The sequence below is a fragment of the Cricetulus griseus genome, chromosome 5 (assembly GCF_003668045.3).
Source record: "Cricetulus griseus strain 17A/GY chromosome 5, alternate assembly CriGri-PICRH-1.0, whole genome shotgun sequence".
NCBI lineage: Eukaryota > Metazoa > Chordata > Mammalia > Rodentia > Cricetidae > Cricetulus > Cricetulus griseus.
The window spans coordinates 3,914,053-3,929,322 of NC_048598.1; the positions used below are offsets into that span (position 1 = coordinate 3,914,053).

The 15,270-nt window shown below is 51.8% G+C and overlaps 1 protein-coding gene across 1 annotated transcript; it reads right to left on the minus strand.

The window, feature by feature from the left end:
* Nucleotides 1-2,275: 2,275 nt before the first annotated feature.
* On the minus strand, nt 2,276-14,833 carry Batf3 (basic leucine zipper ATF-like transcription factor 3). The gene is made up of 3 exons (XM_035444904.1): nt 14,745-14,833; nt 12,443-12,545; nt 2,276-2,671 (listed from the first exon to the last, which is right to left on the minus strand). The coding sequence occupies exons 1-3, from the start codon at nt 14,831-14,833 to the stop codon at nt 2,489-2,491; spliced, it is 375 nt and encodes a 124-aa protein (XP_035300795.1). The 3' UTR covers nt 2,276-2,488.
* Between the last annotated feature and the right edge of the window lie 437 nt (nt 14,834-15,270).

The following is a 15,270-nucleotide window of genomic DNA, read 5'->3' on the forward strand; positions in this document are numbered from 1 at the left end:
AAACTATGCTCCCAAAGGGGAGCATTCTTGAACTAGTGACTTCCTCTTCTTGCACTGGAAACCCTCATCTGCAAAATGAAGGGTAGATGGGATGACTTTAACATCTCTTGTACTTAAAAAACCATTCTGTGGTTCTCCCAGCAGACATAAACGCATCTTATAACACTAGCCTTCTTAGGCCTCATAAAGGAATTAGGCAACTTTAGCCCTCGCATGTTAGAGACCAAGGGGTGCCTCCCAGGACGGGGATTGCAGGAGTAGCCAGTATCAAGCCCTTTGCGGAGGAACAGCCACAATCTATATTCCCTTTCTTCATTGCTTTTGCTTCCTCTCCAACTCTTGTTTTTGTTAGGGAGCGTGTGATACATGTGTTCATGTTCATGTGTGCCAGCACCTGTGCCTTCATGCATGTCGAGGGGGGAAGTCCACTGGATGTCTGTCTGTCTTCTCCATTGCTCCACACTGGATGTCTGTCTGTCTTCTCCATTGCTCCTGCTCCGCACTGGACGTCTGTCTGTCTTCTCCATTGCTCCACACTGGATGTCTGTCTTCTCCATTTCTCCGCACTGGACGTCTGTCTGTCTTCTCCATTGCTCCGCACTGGATGTCTGTCTGTCTTCTCCATTGCTCCTGCTCCGCACTGGACGTCTGTCTGTCTTCTCCATTGCTCCGCACTGGATGTCTGTCTTCTCCATTGCTCCACACTGGATGTCTGTCTTCTCCATTGCTCCGCACTGGACGTCTTCTCCATTGCTCACCCCCGGCCCCCCATTATTTCTTCTTTCACTTTCTTCCCTGTCCCCCAGACAGCATTTTTCCACTAAACCCAGCATGCATCGATTGGGCCAGACTGCCAGCCTGTTAACCACTGAGCTCCAGGGCCCACCTGCCTCTCCTCTGTAGTGCTGAGGTCACAGGTGTGCTCCACGGGTAGCTGGCATTTTCCATTTACGCAGATGCTGAGCACTGGAACTCAGGGCCTGGGGCTCGCACAAGGAACACTTCACTGGCTGCGTGATCCGGCCAGCACAGCTCTCTCTTCCCTTTTTTCTTCTTTCATTTTTCTTCCTTGGCATCTGCACTTTCCTTTCTGTCTCCACTTCTTCTTCCCTTTATAAGACAGCTCCACCTAAGGTTCTGAGCTGGACTAACCTGATGGTGGTGGTACAGGCTTTTACTCCTAGCACTGAGATGGGCGGATCTGTGAGGTCGGGGCCAGCCTGCTCTACAGAATGAGTTCGAGGACAGACAGGGATACACAGAGAAACTGTCTTGAAAAGCAAAACAAACAAACAAACAGACTTCACCCTCCACAACGTTGAAGGGCCAAGGAAAATGTAAGGACATGGAGACTGCTCTCTTTTCCCACAGCTTTGCTTGGCCCTGCATGTCTACAAGAAGACGTAGGCACTTGAGGGGGGCAGTCTGTCCACTGACCCTGTTCTGACTTACAGACTGTGCAAGCTGAGCAGTTGGGAGGCACAACCAGGAACAGAAATTCTCAGGGCTGTAGAGATGGCTTGGCAGTGAAAAGCACCGGTTGCTCCTGCAGGGGACCCAGAACTCACAGGCGGCTCACAACTGCTTTTAACTCCAGTTCCAGGGGATCCAACACCCTCTTCTGACCTCTGAGGACTACTGCTATTAACATGCCACAGTGTTGGTTTCTGCATGTGCACAGACATGCACTCAGGCACATGCATAAAATAAAAATAATTATTTTATTGAAAAGAAGGAAAGAAACGAAAAACAAAAACAATGCCACCAGTGGGGAGTAATCCCAGTACTTAAAACTCTACAGCAGGGGAATTTCTGTGACTTCCAAGACAGCCTGGGCTACAGAGTAAGATCTTGTCTCAAAAAAATAAAATAAAATAAAATAAAAACAATAACAAAATCTGTGGCTGAAATGAGGTGAGGGGGGTCAGATAGAAGGCTGGGTAACACATGAGACAGGTGTGAGTCACAGCCAGCTCACCCACTAGGACCAAACTGGGTCAGAGACTTATTGGAAGCCTCGGTGGCAAAGGAAATGCCACTGCCTTGCCCTCTGCTACAGCCAAGGGTACTTCCCCATCTGCTATGGACATGGGGAGATGAAACGGAGGGGGACCTACTGCAGTGGCATGACCTTCCCAGAGGAGGGACGCTATGTGCTCTCCATCAGAAGAAGTTGGACAAAGAAAACTCGGTAACTATCTTTATTATCCAAATTCCAGACAGAAGATCCTGCCTCGGGGCAGGACCGGCTAGCTGCCAAGGTGAACGAGGAGTGACTCCTGCAGGTAGCTCTTGTGGGCCGCCTTCTGGATCCACCACTCTAGGGTTTGAGGACAGGTGCCCCCAGAGTGCATGATGAGCCCAGGCTGGCCCCAGAGCTCCTAGGAGGGGCACAGCCACAGGAACTCCTGGACACAGGTGTACAGGGAAACTCTTGGGTGTGCAAACCCAGGTTCTAAGCTGTATGAAAAAGGAGCGAGCTGTGGTGTCATCGGGGCAGACAGCCGGCCACAGGGTCTGGCCGAACCTGCACAAAGTTCATAGGGTACAGAAGCAGGGGGCACAACTTCTCATGTTCCTTGAGAGCCTCACTCAGGTGCCTCAGCTCCTCCTTCAGCTTTGAAATCTCCCTGCGCAGCACGGCATTCTCCTGCTCCAGGCACTCGTACTCCTGTCCAAGAGAGAGGAGAGGTAGAGACGGGCGGCGTGGAGGTGCATGACAGCGGTCCCGGCACTCGGGAGGTAGAGGCAGGAGGGTCAAAGAATTCAAGGCCAGCCTGGGCTACAGAACTCTTCCCTTTTGTTTTATTTTGAGACAGGGTCTCACTATGTATCCCAGGCTAGCCTGGTGCTCACTGTGTGTCTCAGGCAAGCCTGGTGCTCACCATGTATCCCAGGCTAGCCTGGTGCTCACTGTGTGTCTCAGGCAAGGTGCTCACCATGTATCCCAGGCTAGCCTGGTGCTCACTGTGTGTCTCAGATTAGTTTCAAGCTTGTCGTGTTCCTGTCCACTTCCTATGTACTAGGGTTTCAGATGTGCACCATGGTGTTTGGTCACCTTGGTGTTTACTGGCTTCAGAGCTCTGTCTCCCCAAAGGAATAAAATGGTCCTAACAGTACAGCTTTCCTTTTGAATCAATACTACTGGGGTATCATGAAACGTGTCTTATGAAGTGTCTGTAATTCAGGGAGTGGTGACAAACGTGTATGTACACCTGTGTTGATATACAAAGCATCAGCTTGCACCTCCATCGCTCCAAAGTGGTCCCTCCTACCATTTACACCAGCTCTCATCCCCAATACTGACCTGCTTTTTGAAGATCTCTGGTGGGTTCATGGCCACCCCAATACCAAGAGCAGTACCTGGAACAGTATGCCTTGGCTGCACTGATAAATGCATGGATGCAAGCCTTTGGCTGCACTGATAAATGCATGGATGCAAGCCTTTGGCTGCACTGATAAATGCATGGATGCAAGCCTTTGGCTGCACTGATAAATGCATGGATGCAAGCCTTTGGCTGCACTGATAAATGCATGGATGCAAGCCTTTGGCTGCACTGATAAATGCATGGATGCAAGCCTTTGGCTGCACTGATAGATGCATGGATGCATGCTGTCCCTTCCAGTACTCTTCTGCTGTGTCTACTGCATCAGGGTGAAGAGGCTCAGAACTGGAGGGGATCAAGAACTCTTGTCATCTCCCCCAAACTGTGGAGGAACTTCTCATATGCAGAGCTAGCTCACACATCCATCTTGGGCTGGGCACCCTTCCTTCAAGGGACAGTCCCTGCCATTTCTGTGATACTCTACTCTCTTTGTAGTGATCGAAAACTCCTCCACACCCACCCATTGAGCTGGGCTCAACCCAATGGAGCCACACAGGATGAACTCAGTACTTTGCAACCTCAGCTCTTGAAATGATGGGCGACACACTCATCCCTCCCCCTTGGATGCTCTCTGAGCCTAAATGTCTCGAGTCCTCTGAGTTTCTTGTGAAGGACTGCTGGCCCCTCTGCCCTTGTAGCCACCACCCCTGGCACACACTCCAAGTTGCCGGCTCGCTGAGATGTTACTCTCGGAATGCCGTCCTCCTTCATGCTGGACCTAAGCCACAGGAGGCGTCCCCGAGTGTGCAGAAAGCTAAGCTCCAAGTGCAGGAGCTGCTGTCCCCACTCAAGTGACAATTAGAGCCTGGAGACAGGGCTTCCTGCAACCACTGAATCCCACTGTGTTCATTTGAATCTCCTCCACGGAGTCAGCTCATGGATACTTGCTGTCACACAACCTCATGGCTTCCGGGAACTTGGTTAGTCCTTTGCCCTCTTAATCCAGGCCATAGTCCACAGCTCATCACCAGCCTCTCCAGGCTGGGGTGTCTTTCAGTCTTGCTGAGCGGTCACCTCCACTCATGCCTAGCCTGACTTGTTTGGTTAGACTGTGACCCAAGCGTACCGGGCACTTCTCAAATACTAATCATTTCTAATAAACATCAGCTAAGAAGTCTGGCCTTAGAGCCCCCGAGACACGCATGCATCCTCAGCTTAGCCTGTGCAGCTCCCCTCAACCCCATTGCTTTCCTTTTCTCTGTGAGCTTAGCATGAGATCACCACCTCCAGGAAGGCTTCCCTGGGATCACAGCACATACAGGTCTCACATTTCTCATTCTGAGTTCTCTACACAGACGTACACTGTTGGATCCCACTTATAGTAAGTAATGTCTCTCCCTAAAAGTCAGAGATGCCGAGCCCCAGGAACTTCTGCCACCCTCTTCTGGACTAGCTCGAGTGGTCCAACCTGTGTGCTAACAACCACTCAGCCTGTTGTCTGTTTTCTTCCCATCTCTAGAAACCTCCCTTTCGGGGCCCCAAGAGGGACTGCAGGCACGGGCCATCTCAGGAAGGCTTCTCCAGAATTCTCTCCAGGGCAGCAGCCTTCGCTTCCTCCTTCCTGTAGGCTGCCCTGGGTCAGTGTGGCTTCACCAGTGCAGTGCCCTCCTTGCAGCTGCCTCTAGTTCCTGTGACCTCTGACCTCTAGCCAGCTGGAGTCCTGGCATGCAGATCTGGTGCCCTGCACCTGTGCATGACACAGATGGCAGGAACAAATAGTTCCAGTGAGCTGTTTTGCTGGATTTTCAGTTTCCATTCAATCCCATACTCCAAACCACCTTTCTGTAGTTCCTGAGTCTGCAGCAAGATGTCTGGGATTTGTGAGCACTGTCTCTGGACTTAGCCTGACTCCACCCCAGGTGCTTCTGTTCTCTAACCCACTGCTCTGAGAGTCACTAGAGTCCTCTGGCAAAGGCCCTGCACCTGCCACCTCCGGGTGGGGGGCGGTCTGGTCTCAGAAAGTACCACCACCTGCTCCCTAGTCTCTTTCCACACATATGCATTGTGCAAAATGATGGATTTCATCACCACCTGTGCCATGCACTTTGCTCCGCCCAATCCTCTCCAGTGCCCCAAGTCACACCACTGGTCCCTTCCTGTTACCCACAGGGACTTTCTTTCCTGGGATTTAAGTTTTATTCTTATGTTAGTGGAGGGACTTTTAGTGATCCGGTGGAATTGGAGGGAAAAATAAAAAGAGAAGCAGTAAAAACAACCAGGCGGGACTAATCATAAATAAGAGGCCCTGGGAGGGGAGGCCGAGGCCACTGAACACCAAGTAGGAACTAAGAGCAAAGAATAGTAAGCATCTCTCAGTGAGGAGAGAGGAATAGACTTAAGCTAGACAAAAAAAAAAAAAAAAAAAAAAGCAAGAGAGACTACAGCTCAGGGGTGGAGCATTTGACTGCAGATCAAGAGGTCACCGGTTCAAGTCCACTGGTGACATGTCAAAACACCCTCTGCCATGCATGCTTGCTACTTCAGTTTACTGCCCAGGGAGTTGGGGCTCCTTGGCTAAGAGAGCATCAGAGGGTGCTGTGCCACCTCTATCCCAATCATCTAAGTCACACCCTCAAAGCAGGGCCCTCAGACACGGGTGGTGGAGCTACAAATATCAGGTGAGCCTCAAAACTCACGCTGCTTGAGCTGGGAATGTAGCTCAGTTGGTAGAGAGCTTTCTTAGCATTCATGAAACCCAGAGTTCAGTCCCCTATAATCCTAACACTCAGGAGGCAGAAGAATCAGAAGTTCAAGGTCAACTGCAGTCTGATGCCAGTCTGGGTTTCACAAGACCCTGTCTCAGAATAACCCAGTGGAGAACTGACTCCTGCAGGTGCCCTCTGACCTGACTCCACACACATGCTATGGCACATACACACTCAAATGTACACAATAGATTAAGATGTAATAAAGCAACCGTCCTCCTCACACAGAACAGCTGAGCATGTGGGGCTGTTGAGTGGGTGTGGTCTTGCATCCAGGGGGCAAAGCCAGGGACTCTGCTCCCATACCCTTCAAGGTCCTGCCCAATCTCCACCCACCCACATCCAGCAACCAGGCCCAATGACAGTTGTGCTGAAGTTGTCTTTCTGGGGTTTCTAGGGCCAGGGTCATTTGAAGCAGAGGACATGAATGAGGATGAACAGAGGCCTCAGGACAGTCACACAGAGGACCCATGTCACAAGTGAGAAATCTAAGCTCTGAGAGGCCCCGAGACCCTGAGATACCATCCCCAGCGTCAAGGCCAACCCCAACACTCAGGCATCACCAGTTTTGCCTTCTTTCAGCAGTGTGGGTCCGGATTTCCCCACAACAGTTACCAGAATTGAGATCTCAGGACTCTACAGTTGGTCTGTCCTAAGCCTTAAAGGAAGAGGGTTCCCATTTGAAAAAGTGCCACTGCAAGAGTCGTACAAATGAGTGTCACAATCAGTTTCTAAACCGTGTGTGCTGTCACCAGTATTCTTTCCCATCAGGCACTATTTGACATCCCCATGACAACACTCACCACAATCCCACATTGCCCAAGCCATTTGTCAGTTTGTGACATTTAAGCCTCCCAAGGCTGGCATTGCTCCCACCCTTGTCTGACTCAAAATCGTTTCTCGGTCTGACATCTTTGGGTGCCTGGTCAAATCTGGCCCATTTCTAAGCCAACTTTCAGCATGGCACAGGCACCCTGCAGTTTCATCGTGGTTCCCATCTGGGAATGTAGACTCAACCTAATGCTTCCCAGACAGAAATGCAGATCCAAGTTCCACAGAAAGTGTCAACACTGAACACTGGGGGTCAGGGACACTTTAGGTCACAACTATTAGCAACCATGACCTTGAGGAAAACTCCTAGGAGTCCCTCAGTTTGGCCCAGAAGAGGAGAGGGAAGTAGCCAAGAAACTCACAAAAGTGAGAGGCCAAGGTATCTTGGGCTCGAGGTCAGCTGGCATGAGTGAGGGGCACAGAAGAGACAGATGGCCCCATTAGTGCCTAGCCCTGTATTCAGACTGTGTGTGCTCCCTGGAGAGCCAGGTCCTAGGGAGCACACACAGCACAAACACATAGCACAAACACATAGCACAAAGCCCTCACTAGGTACAGAGCACAAAGCCCTCACTAGGTGCAGAGCACAAAGCCCTCACTAGGTGCAGAGCACAAAGACCTCACTAGGTGCTGACCACAAAGACCTCACTAGGTGCAGAGCACAAAGCCCTTTCTTGTCCCGAACACTCCCTTCTGTGGCATTCATAGAAGAAAAGCACACAACCAGAGCCACTGTGACATTCAGGGGTCTACTCTGCACTTGGGACAGGGAGAGGAGAAGATAAGGAAGCACCCAGGTCGTGGGCCACTCCCCATCCAGAATCAGGCGGTCTCAGCCACCAGGTGGCTGTTTCCCAAGCCCACAGCTGGCTTCTCTCCAGGTGTGAGGTTTCCACGCATGGTGTCCTTTCCTCAACCTAAATGTACCCTGGGAGCCCCAGGTCCCCTGGGCTTTCCAGCATGATCTACAGTGATGTGCTTAGTGCCTGTACTCCATTCACCATATCTCAGTGACAATACTACTTACCCCTCTTTTCAACAGTGCCTCACTCCAGGGTGCAACACAAAACACAGATTCCCCATAGCTATAGCATCCTATGGAAGGAGGCTGGGAGGAGACCATGAAGGGATTTCCCACAGGGTGTCTCTGGGTCCATAGCTGCCAGGCTTTTATTTTCACTTTCCTAAGACAGTTTCTTGCTTGCTAATATCCCCTGTGACCAGTGACCCTTCAGTGTAACTAATGGGGACAGCCAGGGCCACAGCTTTGTAGTCCATGCACACATGTAGCCACTGTCCTGACCTACTTGACAGCGGCTCTCAACAACGCTGGCCCTGCAGAGGTGGTGTTGCTCACCTGTGTATCCAGTCCCGGTGAGGAAGAGAATGACAAATCCCCTCCCCCCAGGGCACTAGCTTCAGATCAATATGCCCTGTCCTAGGGAGCGCACAGCTGCCAGGCCACACAGACCCTGGGCAGAAGTACATCTTAGGACCCTGTGAAGAGCACGCCACCCCTGGCTTTACAAGGGACAAGGTAGGAGCAGCAGCAACACTCCTAAGTCCCTGGTTCACTTGGTTATCAAGGTCAGCTACGACACACTGAGATAGAACGAAAGTGCCCTTTGCATGTCCATTCCTGGCACTCCTAAGGGCATTTGTTACCTTCTGTGGCAGGAAAAACACCAACCCCTAAAGATGTTTCCTCCTAATCTTTGGGACTTATGAAAGGAACCTAACTTAACAAAAGGGACGAGAGTATGGAGCATAAATGGGGGGGGTCACCCCAGCAGGACCAAAAGCATCAGGTGAGCCCTAAGTCAGGAGGGAGAGGAGGTGATGTAACAGTGGGGCAGTACTGCTTTGAAGATGGAAGACCACAAACCAAGGGATGTGGAACTCCCCAGAAGGTGACAAAAGCAAGGAAATGGATCTTCTCCCGAGCCTGCAGAAGGAACACAGCTCTGTCAGCACCTTCACTGTAGCACAGTGGAATGCATTTGGACCGCTCGGGAGGGCAATGAATTTTCTGGATTTCATTACAGGAAATGAATCCTATGCTTCCTAAGGTCTCTCTTCTCTGAGACTCCACAGCAACACTGCACCCAAGGAAGTTCTTGGTAAGCACTTTTGGATTTACTGTGTTGCCTTGTCTAAGACACTCGGTCACCTCTACACACACCATCACTCAGGATTTACAAATGGCTGTAACCCTGATTGGACTGAAAGCTTCTTGAGGGGAGGGACCTGGCTCTCCAGGGAGCACACACAGTCTGAATACAGGGCTAGGCACTAATGGGGAGTCCCCTGGTCTCCAGAGAAGGCTACTAAGCAACACAGACCCTTAGGACAGTACGACCTAAGGACCTCAACCTCATGAACAAGAGGGAAGGACCGAGGCAAAGGGTATTGCCAGTATTCTGTGCAAGTTTTAAGATCTCATGAAGACAAGTGAGACCTCCCCTGAAGCCCATCTAGAGACCCTGACCTCTAGGCGTCAGCCTTCCTACTTCCAACAAAGGCACTGCACACTTACAATGTATGCCATGCTGTGTGTTTCTGTCGGTGCTACCTGGAGTGTGTGCATTCTAAATGTGTTCCAGTTGTGGTGAGGGTGTTTTCAGATATTCTTTCCTCTCTCCTAACAACTGAGTATCTGAGCTGTCAAAGCCCTGATCAGCTTTGGGGAAACATGCATGGCGTGGGGGGGGGGACTGCACAGCAGGAGAGAGCTATACTAGAGGGGGGGGACTGCACAGCAGGAGAGAGCTATACTAGAGGGGGGGGACTGCACAGCAGGAGAGAGCTATACTAAACCTTAACTCTGTACAGCAGCAGTGCACAGCTAGGACTGGAAACATCCCCCACCCCTCACCAGTCCCTAAGGGGAGCAGCTCCCAGTCCTAGTTGTGGGACTGTGTAGGTTTACACACCCCAGTCACGGAAAGCACAATCATGGGGGTAGGTAAATGGCACTGCTGTGGCTGAATGTGTCCGCCAACTGGCTGGCCTGAAAACTTGGTCCCCAAACAGCAACACTGTGAGGGAGGACCTTGGGGAGATGAGTCACAGATGCTATGTTCTCATGAAGAGATTAAGTCATTAACTGGTGGTTGGGCTACCATGGGAGTGGCTGCTTACAGAAGCAAGTTCTCTGATTTGTTTGCTGTCTGGGCCTTCGTGCCCTCCACTATATGAACACATAGCACAAAGCCCTCACTAGGTACAGAGCACAAAGCCCTCACTAGGTACAGAGCACAAAGACCTCACTAGGTGCAGAGCACAAAGCGCTCACTAGGTGCAGACCACAAAGACCTCACTAGGTGCAGAGCACAAAGACCTCACTAGGTGCAGAGCACAAAGACCTCACTAGGTGCAGAGCACAAAGACCTCACTAGGTGCAGAGCACAAAGCCCTCACTAGGTGCAGAGCACAAAGCCCTCATTAAGTGCTGTGCAGATACCAAGTTGATGCGGTTCCGTATTCTGAAACTTCTAAGCTTCCAGACCCTGAAGCTTAGAAGCCAATAGTCTCTTTTTTATCGATGACCCAATCTGTGGTATTCATTAATAGAGAAAACAGACCAGATACAGGCTCCTGATGTGAGAGATAAGCCAGGCGGTTAGGCGCCATGAGCCGCCATGTGGAGGTAGTGAGAAGAGAAAGTCTTGGTGAAGAGACCACATTCTGCCACGAAAGTGCTTGCAGGGAGCTTGCAGCAGAGCCCCAGGGGATGCCTCAGCCAAAGTGAGGTCCTGACTGAGCACTAGGCCTGCCTGTAAGCAATGTGTGGATGGTTAACGCTGATGAAAGGACAAGTTAGTAGAGAAACATCCCACCACACGATGAGAAAGCAGCCGAGTATCAAACCTTAATCAACGCCAACACCTGAGGAAAATACAGATGCTAGGTGGTGGTGGTGGCACACACCTTTAATCACAGCACTTGGGAGGTAGAGGCAGGCGGATCTCTGTGAGTTCAAGGCCAGCCTGATCTACAGAACGAGTTCCAAGACAACCAGGGCTACTCAGAGAAACCCTGTCTTGAAAAACAAAACAACAAAAAAAGAAGGAGGAGGAGGAGGAGGAGGAAAGAAAGAAAGAAAGAAGGAAAACAGACAGAAAGGAGAAGGGGAGGGAGGAGGAGGGAGAAGGAGGGAGAGGCAGAGAAAGGTGGCACGCCTGTGATCGCCGTACTCGGCAGGCTGAGGCAAGACGCAGACTCTACAGACTACATAGCGAGACCGTCTCGAAAACAAACTATACCAAAACAAACAAACACCAGAGACCCCACAGCTTGGCAGCAAGCAGGCACGGCAATGGAGTTTACATTTGATCCACAGGCACAAGGCAGAGAGGGAGAGCGCTAAACCGGGAAGGTGTGGGCTTTTGAAACCTCGAAGTCCACTCCCAGTGACACACCTCCTCCAACGAGGCCACACCTCCTAACCCTCCCCCAATGGTCCCACCAACTTCCATACCGAGCATTCTAAGGTATGAGCCAATAGGGGCCATTTTCATTCAAACCATACACGCAGGTGAGGCAAGAATTTGAAAAGGAATTAAAAGCACAAACAGCCATTTTGTTTAGTGTTTTCAATTTTTATTTTTGGTTGAAAGAGGGTCTCAGGTAGCCTAGGCTGGACCGCAAACTTGCTGTGTTGCCAAAAATGGCCTTGAACTCCTCATCAGCACAAGAGCCACCTCACCCAGCTTCTTTTCTTTTATTTATTTATATTTATTTATGTTCTTTTTTGAAACAGGGTTTCACTATAAAGCTCTAACTTGCCTTGAACTCACTCTGTAGACTAGGCTGGCTGCAAACTCACAGAGATCTGCCTGCCTCTGCCTCCTGAGTGCTGGGATCAAAGGCGTGTATTATCACTCCCAGTAGTGTGAGTGTGTGTGTGTCTGTGTGTTGTGTGTGTGTCTGTGAGTGTGTGTGTCTGTGTGTTGTGTGTGTCTGTGAGTGTGTGTCTGTGTGTGTGTCTGTGAGTGTGTATGTGTCTGTGTGTGGTGAGGCTGACCTTGGCCTTCTGTCAGCCTCTACACCCAAGTGCCAAGGTAACAGGCATGCACCGCCACACCTGACTTATGGGGGATTCAGTCTTTACCCAGGACATCTGTGTGTGTACCAGGCAAGCACTCTACCGAAAGGCTTCCCCAATGCTTTACTTTTTACTTTTTACTATTATTATTGTCATTTCTTGAGACAGTCTTTCCCTAGTTCAAACCAGCCTCAAACTGGGTATCCTCCTGCCTCCACCGAGTGCTGAGGACAGGTGTATGCCACCACGCTCAGCTTTTGTTTGATTCTTTAGTGACAGCAAATGCAATGTGGGAAGCACCCAGAGGCTGGCTTGAAGGGAAGAGGCCTGTGAACAAAGAAGCAAACCAACAGGCTGGAAAGACCCGGCAGGATACAGAGTTGTGATGAGCATGGTGACATCATCACCCGGCCCCCTCCCCGGGGCACAGGACGGCTGTCCCTGTGGCAGTCCTGCCCTGACCACAGTCTCACCTCATGGAGCTTGTCAGCTTTCTGGGTCTGCTTCTTCCGGCTTCTCTGAGCAGCAACCCGGTTTTTCTCTCTCCTCCGAACCTTCCTGTCATCATCCTCGGGGCTCTGGGACATGTGGAGAAGACACAATGTTCAGTCCTCTCAGCTTTGCTCACAGAGCTCCACCGACGGTACCCCCTGTACCGCTAGCCAGCTGCTGCTGGCCCTTGTTAAGAGGCGCCCCGTCCGTCCTGGGGCTTCGCTTTATGTTCATCTCCACCCCCCATCCTGAGAAATATGCACTGAGACTGTCATTTTTAAATGAGGAATAAGAGGCCTGGGTGCAGCCTAGTGGTGTCACGTTTGTGTGGGATACGTGAGGCCCTGCGTTCCATACCCAGTACCACAAAAAAACAAAAATACCAAGAGACAGGAATAAGAAACTCAGGTTAGGGAAGTTCTCCAGGTATCATGGCCAGCGTGGGGTGAGCGGGAAGTGGAACTCAGGTCTGCTGGTCTCCAAACCAACGTTCGCTCGCAAACCTCTGCCCCACAGGGCGTTTGCCTGGAAGAGCTGTAGTGTCACTGCTCCTCTGAGAGTGGGAAAGGCGGGGTGTCTGCCCTCTGAAACTTGCTGGGCACCGTCTTTACACCACCGCACACTGGCAAGACCTTTTAAAACCGTGCAGACCATAATCATGCATTTATTACTAATTGCAGCCACATAATTCTACCAGTGCGTAGAACGCCAATGACGACATGCTCACTTAAACAATGCTTGGCTGACATTTTCTTTCAGAGGTCAGGGTTATTCCAAATGCAAATTTGTGATGTATCTTGAAAGTTCTTAACCAAATATCCAAAAATTCTTCATAAGGTGGCATGAAGTGGGCAGGCAGAAAAACTTATTCAGTGGAAAAAGTTTGCTTTCCAGAAATGCATTGGAACCATTGAGGGATCGAAAAAAAAAAAAAAAAACCTTCAAGATTTAAGTCCAAAAGGCGTCTAGAAGGGGAGGGAACTTAGAATAGGCTCAGGGTGTAACCCCAGCACAGGTAAGAATAGACAACTTGCACAACAAGGGGAGTGACATGGAGACTCTGTTCAGCAGAACAAAGAAGGGTGCCAAAATGTGTCTTCTAGAAGTCTCCCTCTCCCTCTCTCTCCCTCTCCCTCTCCCTCTCTCTCTCTCTCTCTCTCTCTCTCTCTAAACAGAATTTCATGTAACCCAGGTTGGCTCTGAACAACCCCCTTCCCCCTGCCTCCCTAGCTCTGGGATTATAGGCCTTCATCACTATGTCCAGCAATCCTAAGAGCCTTGATAAACATCCAGGCGGACAGGCAGTATTAACGACAGAACTTCAGCATTATACCCTCACAGATCCTACTATAAACGCAATTCACCCATCCTTCCAATGTGTACATTAACTAGGAACCTGTCATGTACTCAGAACTCTGTTAGTCCTTAGGGACAGCTGCCCTCAACAGTGGTCGGTCTCGGCTGTTGAGGCTGGCCTGTAACGCACAGATTTTGACCTCTTTATTCTCCAAAGCCAACAAGTCTCAGGGCAAGGGACAGCATGCCTCCTGTCCTCGGGATCTGTCCCTGTAAACTGGACCTATCACCTGTCACAGATGATCACACCTGCCCACTCGGCAGAAATCTTGCGCGGAGATACAAGTCCTGCACAGCTCAAATAATCTGTGCAAAAAAAAAATCCTCAGGAGTTGATGCTACAGGGTTCAACTTATAGATAGGGAAACTGAGGCTCAGAGAGGCGAAGCAAATGGTACCTACGCGGCTCAGACTTCGGAGTAACCCCAGGACACTACATGTCAAGCATGGATAGAATTGGGAGTGCGGGACTAAGAGAAAACCAGCTAATTGTTTTAACCAAGAAGGGTTCCGACAGCTGTCTCAGCTTCTTTGTGGTGCAGCTGTGAAAGTTGGGGACAGCAGAGGGGGCTGATCGGATAGGGGCGAGGAGTTTCCACCTGTGCTGGGGGGTGGAGTCTACCCACTAGAGGCACAACCCCACACCGGCAGGCTGACCTGTCCCACGGTCCCCGTGCTGACCTTAGCGGGTGGGTTGGATGCAGGGACGAACCGCCCCTTTGGGCTGAATTCCCAGTATCGGCCCTCTCCCTCCAGCGTGGGCAGTGGGCAAGGACGCAGTGGCCCCCAGCAGCGCGCAGACCCACGTGTCCGGCGCGGGCAGGCGGGCGAGTCGGGACGGACTGCATCCTTCCAGGCGCCCGAGGGAGGCGCGCGGCTGGGACGCACGTCGGGCGGTGCCCCCACCCTGTACTCCCCTCCCCTCACCCGGCCTCCGCGCCCACTACCTGCGGCTGGTTCCCAGGCGCTGCCACACTCCTCTGCAGGACGCTGCCCGCCGGGGGCCCTTGCGACATGCCGCGCGCTCACCACACGGGGCGCCCTGAACGCGGGGTTCTGCTACCCGCGCTCCGCCCGCATCCCCGCACCTGCCGCCCCGCCCCACCCCGCTGCTTCCCGCTCTCCCGGCTCGGCTCGCCCGCTCGCCCGCCTCCCCGCCCCGCGCGTCCCGTCCGGTCCTGTCCCGTCCGGTCCCCGCCCCCTGCTCCCACCCCGCCCCGCTTCCTCCTCTCCCCGCCTTCTCGCCACACCTCACCTCGGGGTCCAGGATCCCACCTAAGTCACTGTTTTCCGCTAGGGGCCCTGTGCTTCGTGGAAGTCACGTGGCAGCCCCGAAGCCCACCCACTGGGGGAGAGGCCCGGTGGGTGGGGACGGGGTGCTGGCCCGGCACAGCCTTCGGGGTCCTCCAGCCACTCTCAAGGAGCTCGGGTGAGAAGCACCCGAGGCTTGGGT

Bases quoted from the DNA above. Each gene is read 5' to 3' on its own strand.
- Batf3 (XM_035444904.1), bottom strand. From the start codon at position 14,833: ATGTCGCAAGGGCCCCCGGCGGGCAGCGTCCTGCAGAGGAGTGTGGCA. The intron at 12,546-14,744 runs GTGAGGGGAGGG...CATGTCCCAGAG, and splicing joins GTAGTGGGCGCGGAGGCCGG to CCCCGAGGATGATGACAGGA. The intron at 2,672-12,442 runs GTGAGACTGTGG...TCTCTTGGACAG, and splicing joins AAGCTGACAAGCTCCATGAG to GAGTACGAGTGCCTGGAGCA.